At 32.3% G+C, this 13,978-nt stretch overlaps 1 protein-coding gene across 10 annotated transcripts in view; it reads left to right on the forward strand.

Annotated features, from left to right (window-relative positions):
* Positions 1 to 13,978, forward strand: part of LOC127707404 (unconventional myosin-XV-like) — a 127,019-nt gene that overhangs the window by 75,484 nt on the left and 37,557 nt on the right. For all 10 annotated transcript variants that reach the window (XM_052211880.1, XM_052211882.1, XM_052211888.1 and 7 more), the window contains 9 exons: positions 2,873 to 2,954; positions 3,256 to 3,389; positions 4,468 to 4,569; positions 5,243 to 5,317; positions 5,543 to 5,703; positions 6,274 to 6,443; positions 8,908 to 8,980; positions 10,058 to 10,264; positions 10,768 to 11,467. In XM_052211880.1, coding sequence (XP_052067840.1) covers positions 2,873 to 2,954; positions 3,256 to 3,389; positions 4,468 to 4,569; positions 5,243 to 5,317; positions 5,543 to 5,703; positions 6,274 to 6,443; positions 8,908 to 8,980; positions 10,058 to 10,264; positions 10,768 to 11,467 — 1,704 coding nt within the window. The remainder of the gene's footprint in view (positions 1 to 2,872; positions 2,955 to 3,255; positions 3,390 to 4,467; positions 4,570 to 5,242; positions 5,318 to 5,542; positions 5,704 to 6,273; positions 6,444 to 8,907; positions 8,981 to 10,057; positions 10,265 to 10,767; positions 11,468 to 13,978) is intronic.

The raw sequence follows: 13,978 nt of genomic DNA on the forward strand, positions 1-13,978 counted from the left end.
GTGAAAATCAATTGACCCTGTGGTTTATTCTTTGCTTAGTTATTTGTTTTTCTTGATTTAGAGATGTCAGAATATAATATTGATGTATTAAAGCACTTATATTTTGTGAAGAAAAATAATAGTAATTGTATGTATTGTATTTAGTTCTTGTTTTACATTATTATCTATTGATTCAACTACTACCAGAATTGTAGAAGGTCCAGTAACAACAACACTTTAAGGAATGCTCCAGTATTTTATTGAGATCTACCAGAATTGTTTATATTATTTGAGCTACAATAATTGTGTTTACTGTGTAATGAAAAAAAAGAAAAGAATCATGTTGAAATTTTTTGCATTTAGAATTTTAAAGGTTCCCTTAAAATATCGCACAACAAATGTCCCCAAATATTGAGTCATCTCTCTTTTCTTTAACTTCTTAAAATGTCTGTACCAAGTCAGGAATATGACAGTTGTTTTCCATTTATTTTGTTGGTTGATAGAGTCTGTTATTTGATTGTGTCAGTTTTTATGGACTTTTCCTTTTTGAATATGCCTTGGAGTTTAGTACTTTAATACTTTTTCACACCTACCCATCCCTGACTCAACTGAATGAAGTATACTGATCCAGAATAATATTCTTAGAAAAACAAGCATAACAAAAAAGTGATATTGTGATACATGGAGGTAGCTTTATATAACTACAATAGATATATTGAAATAAGTCTGTCAGTCGGACATATATAAAGACATTAATTACAACAAGTAATGACCAATCTGTCAATCATTTTAACAGATATACTTGTTTAATATACATTTATCTGTCATGTGTGGCCAACCAAAATATCATTCATGGATTTTCTATTTTTTAATGATTTGATATTTTAGGATACAGTAACATAAATTTATTCTGCTAGATAAGGTCAAAAGTTCTAATTAAGGTCAATATTTGTTTTTTTCAAGCTTTCATTATGCCATCTTTTTAATCTCGGAATTGACATTTTTTTCTTCTTCCTGGATAGTTAAGTATAAGTTTCAATTTGGGATTATGTTACTTTTTTGAAGCCATAAAATATTTTGTATACAGTTACCAACATTATTATACCAGGAAGTAACATATTTGGTCCCTTGTTTATGTATGTATACTTGTTTAGTAATTAATCTATTTAAGAGAACAACATTGATTTATTTTTATCCAAAAATTATTCTTTCATGTATTATTGTATCAGGTTTTGAAATCTCACCATTTTAACCATTAAATTTTTACGAAAAAAAATCCAATTTAAATTTGGAATTTACAATCATGATTTGTAGCTTCCAATCTGGTACTATTCTGATATTTAGCTTTCCATATGGAGCATTTCTGAAAAAAATCTCCCCATTTGGAACAAAAATCAATAACCTACTGTTGAAATACAGTTCCCCATTTGAATCAATTCTGTACAAAAGTTTCCTATTAGGACCTTTCACAAGACTTAAGCATATACTTCTGAACATTTGTTTAACCATCAATATCACTTAATTAACTAAACCTGTAAGGTAGGAAAGAAAATGATTTAATATTTAATTTTACTTTTGTTTGTTTTTTTAAGAATATGTGTATGTCAATATAATTTCCCAGGACAACAATGGTAATAAATGGCTGTTATAATACTAAGTAACTTGCTCATAACTCCTAGATTTATTAAAAATGGAAACATTCAAAACTGGTTAAATACTATATGTAGAAGGAAAAGAGAAAGAATTAATATATATCATATTTCTATCTGAATACCTTAATATTACCACTGAAAACTATTTTGAAAGTGAAATGACTATATCAATATGAGTATTTTTTACCATATCTTATGCCTGCCCCTGAAACTGACTATTTTCCCATTAATAACAAGAAATTTAGAAAATAATATTGAGGATTCTGATTAGTATCTTAATTTATATGAATTTTTGACCCACACAGTAAATAAAATACAAGATCATTAGATCTTAAATACCTGAAATGGGCAGGGCATGAAAGGTTAAATATGTTTGTAGTTACCTGTCATTAACCTTCCCATGGGGGACGTGATCTGCATCAACACCTTGGATTTGATATGAAGATCACAGGATCAAAGGATAAACATTTTTTTATACATTGTGACATTCATCAGAACTAAGATAATGTCATAAAATTTAATACTAGTACACATAATGGAAAATCAGTTTTAGGTTTTCGTTCTTCACACTAAAATCTATGCAAAAAATAACAGTTTTCACAACTATATTCATTGTAATACATTTATACAGTACATAGTGTATCCAATCTTGTCATGAAATTATAAATTTATTTTAAAAGAGCTGTCATGAAATTTATGATAATTGTTCAATAAGTATGCAATTTGTGTCCGACATGTTATTCTTATTGATAATTGTGATTTCAGTTTATTTTTACTCTTTATCTAATCATCTCAGCAGCTTTAAAATGAAAAATATTTTTCAAGCTGTGATCCTTTAAGAAATCAAAACTAAAATTTTAAAAGTAGGAAGTAAACAATATTATTACCTATTTATGCTCTGAAATGTACAATTTTGACCTTTGAATTTAAATTTACATAACAAAGATTTCTAATTCATCTGCAACAAGAAGAATACTGTAATATAGTTCAGGAAAGGTATTAAATTCTATATAAGTTAAAACTGATTAGATAACCTTGAAATAAGTATTAATGCATAAGATATCAGTTAATTCTATGTATGATGTTGATTGAAAACTTCAGTATTGATGCAGAAGGATGGTTTGAGGAAAATTTGTTGGACTACATTCAAATGAAAATGAAAAAAAACTGATGGGTTCATAATATATATTGTTTATAAGGGAAAACATTGATGAAATAGTGTATTTTTGTTATGTTTTTAGGAAAGGAAAGCTAGAGCTATGGCTCTGATAGCAAACCTGGATATTCCTGGTCAGCTGGCCTTTGTCTACAACAAGCTAGATGGTAAGTCTTCAACATAATATGACTTCAAGTTAAGTAACCATGTTTCTTCATTTCCACCAAAGAGTTGAAGTATAATCTCAGTTATCTTGACAAATGAACTTTTTTTGAAGTATTTTACAAAATTTTTAAAGGAGGGGGAGTGTTCATGAATTCCCAAGAAAAATGGGCTTTGATCATCTATGAAATACCATGGAAGATTTTTTTACTACCAAAAAACTTTGGCCAACTTTGTATAAAAACAATTGTGCAATGAAATATAAAAAGTTATATATACACCTTTTCTTTTTTCTCCAACCTTTAGAATGGCAGTGTATCCATAGTGACAGACAGATTGTTGTTATGGATGGTCATGTGGCACCATTAGACATGAAGTATAACCTTCCAGAGGACATCAATGCTCATCCATTCAGCAAATTTACAAATGTCTACTTTAAGGTAAACTTTAACTTGTAATGTTTATATGCATAGTCATTAAAATAAGCTTTTTGAAGTGAACTACAATAGATATAAGAAGATGTGGTATGAGTGCCAATGAGACAACCCTCCATCCAAGTCAAAATTTATAAACCATTATAGGTCAAAGTACGGTCTTCGACACGGAGCCTTGGCTAACACCGAACAGCAAGCTATAAAGGGCCCCAAAAATTACTAGTGTAAAACCATTCAAACGGGAAAACCAACGGTCTAATCTATATAAAAAACGAGAAACACTTATGAACCTTATCAACAAACGACAACTACTGAACATCAGATTCCTGACTTAGGACAGGTGCAAACGATTGCAGCGGGTTTAAACGTTTTAATGGTACCAAACCTTCACCCTTATCTGAAACAATAGTGTAACATCACAACATAGAAAAACACACTATAAAATATCAATTGAAATGGCTTAACTCAATCAAAAGACATATTCACACCAGTGAACATACACTGAACAAATAAATTTGATCTATGATACAATGCAAATACAAAATAAATAAACTAAGGGGAGAATAATTAAAGTAACATGTTATACCGCTGTGAAATGTTCAACAATTTAAGAAAAACAATATACCATTTGTAATGGTCAGCAAAGTATCTTAATAGTTCCTCTAGCTAGTAAAATGATGTACTAAAATTTTGCTATTTTCAATTTGTTTTTCTAACTTTTAAAAACATCACACCTGATTAGATTAACATGATTAAGTAAATTAGAAACGTACTATTAGAAATTGGTGGACATTCCCTTTTCCTGTTAAGACTCCAGTTTGACTATTAACAGTTAAGATAATGATCAGATACTTTATTTTAGTCAAAATCATCTTTCTGATCCATAAAACATCATATTTATCTTCTCACATGTCTCCATCATATAAACTTCTGATAATTTGTATTGACAGATTCATAGATAATGTTCTTAGATGTCTATATTTAGAACCTAAGGAATTTTTATATTCAACTTCTATTTATGGTCAACAACAACAACAACAAAAACAAAAGGGAAGTATACTTTAATGCTAATGTTTTTTTGCAGGATCCAAACTGGGGTGTGACTTTTGAACCCATAAAATCTTCATTGACAACCTATGTAACAGGAGAAGATAACTCTAGACAAGCTGTCTCCACTTTCAAACTGGTATGATACTTCTTTCCTTTGATTTACTGCAATATTTAGCAGCTGTAGCATTATATCATTGTTTAATATTTTTATGTATATGAAGGTGAGGATTTCAAAAAGATTTGTGTGGATTCAAAAGAATTGTTGATGTCCTGCCATGAATACAGATGGGGCATGTAAATTAACCCTTGTACATCCATCCATCCATTCTGATAAGATTAAACTTGGTATAAAAATTTCACAAAAACCTTTGGTAATATATTGATGGATTTTTTTCTATTCAACATGGGTCACTGTGACCTACATTTCATTCCTGATTTACATTTGTTAAGTTTTGCCTTTAGAATCATTTCAGAAACCCATAGTAATGATAAGGTCACTGTGATCTCAATTTCAATGAAACAGTTTTTCAGAAACCCGAATTGTTGAGGCAAGGCATTTTTGTCATATTAATGCATTCTTTAGTTTGGAAGTTGGTACAATATATTTATTCATTTAATTATAGTCATCAATTGTAGATTAGGAGGATATTCTGACTTGACAATAGTGTTCTTACCTCCTTAACAAATTGACTATAACTTTAATAAGATAAAAAAAGTAATGGATTGGGGAGTGACTTGTTACATCCTGCACAGAAGAGACAAATTATAAAAAATATGAAGATAAGAATAGTCCGTTGATTATTTTGTAGATCCTGAGATTGATGAATGACCAGACATTGAGTGCCAAAAAAGAAAAAGCAATGGCTGATTATATTGTACAAATGGTACGTATTTTGACCTCAAGTTTATCACTGAAAAAACCATAAGCAGATTATAGATTTTTAGATAGGATTTTGAGGGATTCTTATTCCTAAAATATTAAAAGAATTTGAAACTGAAGAGTAGAAATTGTTTTCAGTATTCCAAAAAAAAAATTCTGTTCAAAATTTTTGTTGAATTCATACTTTCATATTAAACATGTTCAGTATCTTCCATACTTTATATTTCAGGGTCTACAAAATGAAGCAATAAGAGACGAGATCTACAGCCAGATAGCTAACCAGATATGGAATAATCAGAAAGTGACAGCATTAGAGAGAGGATGGACTTTAATGGCTGCATGTCTTAGTGCCTTCCCAGCGAGTGATAAAATATTCAAATATCTACTGAAGTAAGTTTAGTTGATGTGGTTAATGAACATATAGATAAGAAAACAGATTTAGAGCTTGACATCTTGACATACTGTACAGTCACCTGTCTATTGAAGAAGACTGTCTTTTTTGTTTCCCTGGGTTACTGTCTCATTGAAGTTTACCCCCTCATCCTTTTTTATTCTTTACCGTAATATGAATGAAATTTTTTTACATGTAAAAACATATCTACAGCAAAATGGCTTTTTATTAGTTTAACTGATTAGTACTAGAGTAAACACTGTTTTATCTTATACATATTTTACAACTTACTTGATAACTGTTGAAATCAAAATTGCTAGGGTAGAATTTTGGTATAACATCTTGCAGATAAACTGAAGTCTGGCTGTTTTGCCTGAGTAATTTTGATGTCGCAACATTTGAAAGAAGAGAATTTTGAAAAAAAGAGTTAAATGTAGAGTGATCTAAACAATAAACCATTTAACTGCTATATACTCTCTGGTGGCCAGGTCTTTTCAAAACTGTCCCAGAAAACTTCACACAGTACTGAAGACTTGTGTGTAAATTTGTGATATTTTTCAATTCTTCAGATTTGTATCAGATATTGGTTATAACGGGTACAAGGTTCTTTGTCAACACAAAGCCTTACAGTGTGCCATGATTGAAGCTCAGTTGTGTAGAGTTTATCCTCCATGTTTGTTAGAATGGCGAGCTATTCAACAACATAGTAACATGGCTTTACCTGTCCAGTTTGCTGATGGTAAGTGTAAAACTATTGTAAGTCCATACCACTGGTCATCATAAGAACTGACATTAGGTTGGGCTGAAGGGTCAGTTAAAATGAATATCTTCCGGTTCTCCTAAAATTTACCTGCTCCTCTAAATGCCATACAACCAAATTTGATCCTAAATTTACTGGTCCCTTGGGTGAGTCTAAAATACCTAACTGGCTGGGAGCTTGAGTACTAAAGTCAACCCCTGCTATATAAAATCAAACACAAACAAACATGTATTCCTTAATATTTACTAATGCATATTATATTCTTATATAAGTCTTTGTCTAGAATAGAATATTAGAAAACAGGATTTTTAAAGTTTACAGTCATTACCATAGGTCATATATAGATGCTCTTATTGGTTTAATGTCTCATATGCATAAATTGCATTCAAATTTTGGTAATGTTTACCATCAACTCACCTTTAAATCAAGAGAAGTTTGAAGAAAATGTGAAGGAATTTAACGTGAGAAAGTAGTCTTGTTAACTTCTGTTTGGTTGAATGAGAAATTCCCATTATGTTCCCTTTATTTTTGTCTTCCAGAAAGTTAAAAGTTAGGAAGTTATATTAGATACCTATGATCTTTGTTAATTTTCTATGACTATTCATATCCTGTATGAGTCATTATTTTGGAATGAACAAAATTGAATGCATTTTAAAGTGTTTGTAGAACTTTAGTTTCTAGAACATCATTATCTTGAGATGAATGAATTATTCAAACGAATCTTTAGTTCCAGTTGTTTTAAATCTAAACTTTAGAACATGGACCTGTAACAAGAACATATTTTAAGGTCCCATAGGTGTTCAAGAAATTAGAAGTTTAGCTGCATACTTGATCTTTTATATTCCTCATTTCCTTACTTAAATATCAGAAATGTTTCAGAAATATCTAGTTCATAAATGTTACTAGTAACATTTACTGATTAATGAGCAAAAACTACATAGGGGAAATGATTTTTAGTGTTCTGTACTTCCGAACTTTAAAACCCTTAATGTTTCAGAAATCTCTTATTTATTGCTGTTACAAACACATTTTACATCTTACAGAGCAATAACTTCATTAAGTTACATGCATTTTAAGTTTTTTATATATTCATGTTGAAATATTTTAAATGTTTCAATATCTATAGTTCATTACTATTACATGTTGTTTTTCACTGATTAACCAGCATAAATTACATGACGTTAATTTCAGTGGGATAGTTTTGTCTGGTAAAGTTGTTGGGGCATATGTAAAATCATGCCTCTAATTAATTATTTTATGATGATTCAATATGCCACTTAGATAACTTTACAAAGTTTATAGCCATTTATGTCATTAATTTTGACAAATCCTGCATGTCGTTTTTGTTACCGAAAACAAGAAATGCTGTTAAGGTATGTCCCTATGACGAGTGCTTATTCATGAATAGTCTCAAATTCCAGAATGTCCTGAACAAATGGGATTCTATGATATTGCCGTCTTAGAAAATTGATAAAAAGACCAGTGTTATTTTTCTATAAAAAAGAACCCATAGAGTGTATCTATTTAAAACCCAGATTAATCAGTTGTTCTGGTTTGGGCAATACTGTGGATTGCATATCAAGTATCCATGTTAATAAAAATGTTCCTGAATCCATTTAAATTGGTACCCACAAAAATAAAATAATCCATAAATTTTAGTTCAAATCAGAGCAAAAGTTGTAAAAAGTACCAGAAACAGTCAAATTGTGCAAAAGTTGTCAAAAGAAATGGAAGCAGTCTTGTCAATTATGAAAATAGTTAAAAGTCAGAGCGATTGTGGTAGAAAGGAATGGGCACAGTCAAATAGATTGTTAGTTTCAATCAGAACTACTCGGCCATTCTTGCTACGCCTAATATTGTAGTATTGCGGCTAGTTTAAGTTTGAACAACTTAAGTTGTCAAAAGAAATCGAACAGTCAAATTTATTATAATTGTATTTCAAACTAGAGCAATAGTTGTCAATGAAAAAGAAACCGTCAAATTTAATATAATTTTAGTTCTAATTAGAGCAATAATAGATCATCCATATTAATTATAATTTTAGTTCTTATCAGCAATAATTTTAAATAGGAAATGGATCAGTCATATTGAATATAATTTTAGTTTTGATTAGAGGAGTAGGAAAAAAGGAACTCTGATTTTTAATTTAAGTTTGAGGAAAAGTTGTACAAAGGAATGGAACAGTCAAATTGAGTAAATGAATTTAAAATTCAGTCAGACATTGCCCCCTCCCCCCCCCCCCCCCAAAAAAAAAAAAAATCAAACAAACAAAAACAACCCCCTTGTAAAAATTCTTCCAAAATTACATCATGTTTGATATATATAAATGCTGTACAGTTATTGATAATTGAAACTTAAACAAAGTGAAAGGATATGTAAACTAGAGAACACAAATGCTGGATGGAGATGAAAAAATATTCAGGTAACATTCTTTTTATTTCAGGAAGGAAAATGATGGGTCCGGTAGAGTCGTGGACAACTGCTGAATTGTTTACAAGCCATTTACTTAATACAAGGTATTTAACAATTACCTGGAAGGTATCGTATAATTTTGTCTGTGATATATCACTTATCAGAGTAAGTCCAGCCCTTAAAAATAATCACATCAGAAGATAAATTTAATAAAATAGCAATTACTTCTTGATATAACCGGTGAACAGGAATATTTATTGATTTGTTTACTTTATGCAAGGATTTACATGTCTTACTATATAAAGCCTTGCTTTATGTAAATAACAACATACAGTGTTTTAGTAAATTTGTACTTTATTGGATTATTTGACAACTATTTTAAAAGGTAAATGCACAAAAATGCCTAAAGTCTATTATTACGAATAATTATATATACAAGTACTTTAATTGATTCATTTTTGAATGAAGTTGAAGATGAATTGATGATACAAATCTTAATTGTTTAAAAAGGTTACAAAAATGAAGATTTTTCATAATATTTTCTGTAATTTCATTTCCTGAGAAAATAAAAAGTGTAATAAATTATATTGTGGTAATTGAAAATAAATATTTAGATAAAATAATTGCAATAGGTATTGTTGATGAATCCATTTGTTTTATATCCTAGAGGTGATAAATATCCACCTGTTAACATAGTCTTTACATATTTGTTTTTTTCTGAGAACAACAGAGATATCAAACCAGTCTGTCCTAAGGAAATATACAACCAAATTTGTAATCTGTTTGAAATTTAATAGAATTTTTATCTTTTGTTTTTGTCTATATTGAGTGTCAACAAGCCTTGAGATTTATCTAATTTACATTTGAAATAAAAGAAGGAGGGATGATAGCTCCTGTTAGTAGTTTGATGTTTTAAGTTGGACTTCAATATATTTTTTTCAGAGATCACTGAAATCGAGCTTCTTTACATCCACACTATGGTATTCAGTTTTATACTATAAACAAACTGATTTTCAGGAAGGAATCCATAATCTGACTTTCACAAGTAAAAAAATCATGTGAATATAAACCATCTCAAATATACTTATTACTTGTACTAGAATATGTTGATATAAAGTTATAAATTCAATATAGGCTTGATTTATTACTTTTGAAAATTTGATAAATACTTTCAATTTCAGAGGATTAAAAGAGAATAGCTTTGGATGGACTTTACAGCTTCAAGAGGATGTGGATTATTATGAGTTGATGGGATATGAGTATGTCCTTGACCTTTTAAGTGAAATGGAGATTCCCCCAGGATTCCCTGTCTGCAAGTCTTATAATCTGGTTTCCTCAGATAGAACCAAGGAACCATCACAAGCCACAAGGAGAGCTTACAGAGATACGTAAGTAAAGCAACTGAAGTTAGATAAGGGATTATAAAACTAGACCTACAGGGTGATATGTATTACTGAGTTTAATTTCTCAGCAGATATCCAAATTGTATTCAGTTTGGAGAATTCACAAAATAATCAGATAGACAAGTTAAAAAGCTAAATGAGAGTGTATATAGGCGAGTTAAAATTCAGTGAAAATTGCATGTTTTGCAAGCAGTAATTATGATTGAAATATAGTGATATTAGCATTTCTCCTTTCTTTTATTGAATTGCAATGTAACTGTATCTTCACTTATGTGTTATTTAGGAATACTTATTTGTAAGTGTTGCACACACTTAAATCAGTATCATACATTTACATTACATACACAAGTCATTTCTGTCCATGAAACAATCATGTTAAATATGGTACTTCTTGGTGATATATGCCTCATTGATTGTAAACTGGCAAATTTTTACAGGAATGTATACAAGTTTATACAGTATGATTATAATGTTCTTTTTTTTTGCAGACCACACAATACAGATGCCACAAGATACATGATTTTGCCTGGTCGTTTGCCAGAACCTTTCAAAGTTGTGTCAAAAAGACTTGAAGAGAGAACTTTCTCTCCAAGAAGTAAAGAAACAAGAGACACGGATGAAATAGAGTTCTCAATGACAAGTGTTTTAAACCAGAGGCCTACAGATATTGCTCTTGATGGTCTATCAGAAAGTAAATTAAACCTGCGATACATAAAACGAAAGGCTCCAAATCCTCCATCCCCGAATGGAGTAACAAATGGATTTACAAATGGTGATATTTCACCAATTATTGAAGGGAAGGAACTCGATCTATCTCATACTAAACTAAACAATAGATACACTAATGGTGTGACTCCCAATGGTGGGACCAAACAAATGGAAGATGCTCTCAGTCCAAGCTCAAAACTAAATGCTCGTTACATGAAGTCTGGAGTAATTAAAGGTGCAAGAAAACCTGGAGTGCAAGACAAAATTTCAAAGAAACAGCAATTAGATCGTACATTAGAGCTACAGACTGCTTCATCTGACATTTCTCATGCTACAGGACAATCAGACTGGTCACATTGGGTTGAAGATGTGTTCAATAGTGCATTGGATGAACATGTAGATTCATTGAGTGATGCTAGGTCTGTAGAAAACAGACTGAAGGGAGGTGGTAAAGGAATCCCTGGACCTGGAATGCAACAGGTTGGTACATTTTGTATTTTGTTGATGGTTCATAATTTGATGCTTTATTACTATGTGATTCATAAGGTGTTGTAAATAAAGGGATTTAAAATAAGATGTGGTATGATTACCAATGAGACAACTATTCACCAGAGACCATAGGATGGGGATGGAACTACAGGGTACGGCCTTCAACAATGAGCAAAATCTATTCAATAAAACTATAAAAGGCCTTGGCATGACTTAAAATGTGAAACCATTTATAAGAGAAAACCAATGGCTAGATTTATATTAATACAAATATATCGAAAACAATTATGGCAGACAGCAACCAACAACAACCACTGGATTATAGGCTCCTGACATGGGACAGACAGCAACCAACAACAACCACTGGATTATAGACTCCTGACATGGGACAGACAGCAACCAACAACAACCACTGGATTATAGGCTCCTGACATGGGACAGACAGCAACCAACAACAACCACTGGATTATAGGCTCCTGACATGGGACAGACAGCAACCAACAACAACCACTGGATTATAGACTCCTGACATGGGACAGACACATACAGACAGCAACCAACAACAACCACTGGATTATAGGCTCCTGACATGGGACAGACAGCAACCAACAACAACCACTGGATTATAGGCTCCTGACTTGGGACAGACAGCAACCAACAACAACCACTGGATTATAGGCTCCTGACATGGGACAGACAGCAACCAACAAAAACCACTGGATTATAGGCTCCTGACATGGGACAGACAGCAACCAACAACAACCACTGGATTATAGGCTCCTGACATGGGACAGACAGCAACCAACAACAACCACTGGATTATAGACTTCTGACATGGGACAGACACATACAGACAGCAACCAACAACAACCACTGGATTATAGGCTCCTGACATGGGACAGACACATACAGACAGCAACCAACAACAACCACTGGATTATAGACTCCTGACATGGGACAGACAGCAACCAACAACAACCACTGGATTATAGACTCCTGACATGGGACAGACACATACAGACAGCAACCAACAACAACCACTGGATTATAGGCTCCTGACATGGGACAGACACATACAGACAGCAACCAACAACAACCACTGGATTATAGGCTCCTGACTTGGGACAGACCGCAACCAACAACAACCACTGGATTATAGGCTCCTGACATGGGACAGACAGCAACCAACAACAACCACTAGATTATAGGCTCCTGACATGGGACAGACAGCAACCAACAAAAACCACTGGATTATAGGCTCCTGACATGGGACAGACAGCAACCAACAACAACCACTGGATTATAGACTCCTGACATGGGACAGACAGCAACCAACAACAACCACTGGATTATAGACTCCTGCCATGGGACAGACACATACAGACAGCAACCAACAACAACCACTGGATTATAGACTCCTGACATGGGACAGACAGCAACCAACAACAACCACTGGATTATAGGCTCCTGACATGGGACAGACAGCAACCAACAACAACCACTGGATTATAGACTCCTGACATGGGACAGACACATACAGACAGCAACCAACAACAACCACTGGATTATAGGCTCCTGACATGGGACAGACACATACAGACAGCAACCAACAACAACCACTGGATTATAGACTCCTGACATGGGACAGACAGCAACCAACAACAACCACTGGATTATAGGCTCATGACTTCGGACAGACACATTAAGAATGCTCAACCCTCCCTTAACCTGGGACAGTAGTGTTAAAACACAACATAAGAACAAACTGTAAAAATCAGTTGGAAAGGGTTAACCTCATCAGATTAATACTAAGCAAACAAAATTTTAGTAGTGATAAAAACAATATTTAATGTCTTTTTATGCCCCCGCCGAAGCGGGGCATTAAGTTTTACCCTTGTCCGTCTGTCCCTACATCCCAAAATTGGTTTCCGTTCTCTTACTTAAGTTTGCCTCAACCAAATGTTATCAAACTTATACACAATGCTTATTACCACAAAACACAGATCAAGTTTGAATTTTGGTGGCGTCACTTTAACCATTCTAGAGTTATGCCCCTTTATAAATGGAAAAATTGCAAAAGTTTTCATTTTTTTTCTAAAAATATCAATGATGTCATTGTTCTAGTAATTTTTAAAATTGGAGTGTTCTTCCTTTGTCCATGATTATAGTTGAATCAACTACAATCAGTGCTTTATACAATGCAATGTTTAATTTTGCCTTCCACTGATAAAACACAGATCAAGTTGAATTTGGGTAGTGTCACTTTAACCATTATTGAATTATGCCCCGTTATAAATTGAAAAATTGCAAAATTTTTAGTTTCCGTTCTGTAACTTAAGTTTGCCCCAACCAAACATGAAACCTATACACAATACTTATTACCACAAAACTAAGATCAAGTACAAATTTGGGTAGCGTCACTTTTATTGTTCTTGAGTTATGTCCCTTTATAATGTTGTATGCAAGCGGGGGCATCATCAGTGTCCATGGGGACACATTCTC

The sequence above is a fragment of the Mytilus californianus genome, unplaced genomic scaffold, assembly GCF_021869535.1.
Source record: "Mytilus californianus isolate M0D057914Y unplaced genomic scaffold, xbMytCali1.0.p SCAF_7, whole genome shotgun sequence".
NCBI lineage: Eukaryota > Metazoa > Mollusca > Bivalvia > Mytilida > Mytilidae > Mytilus > Mytilus californianus.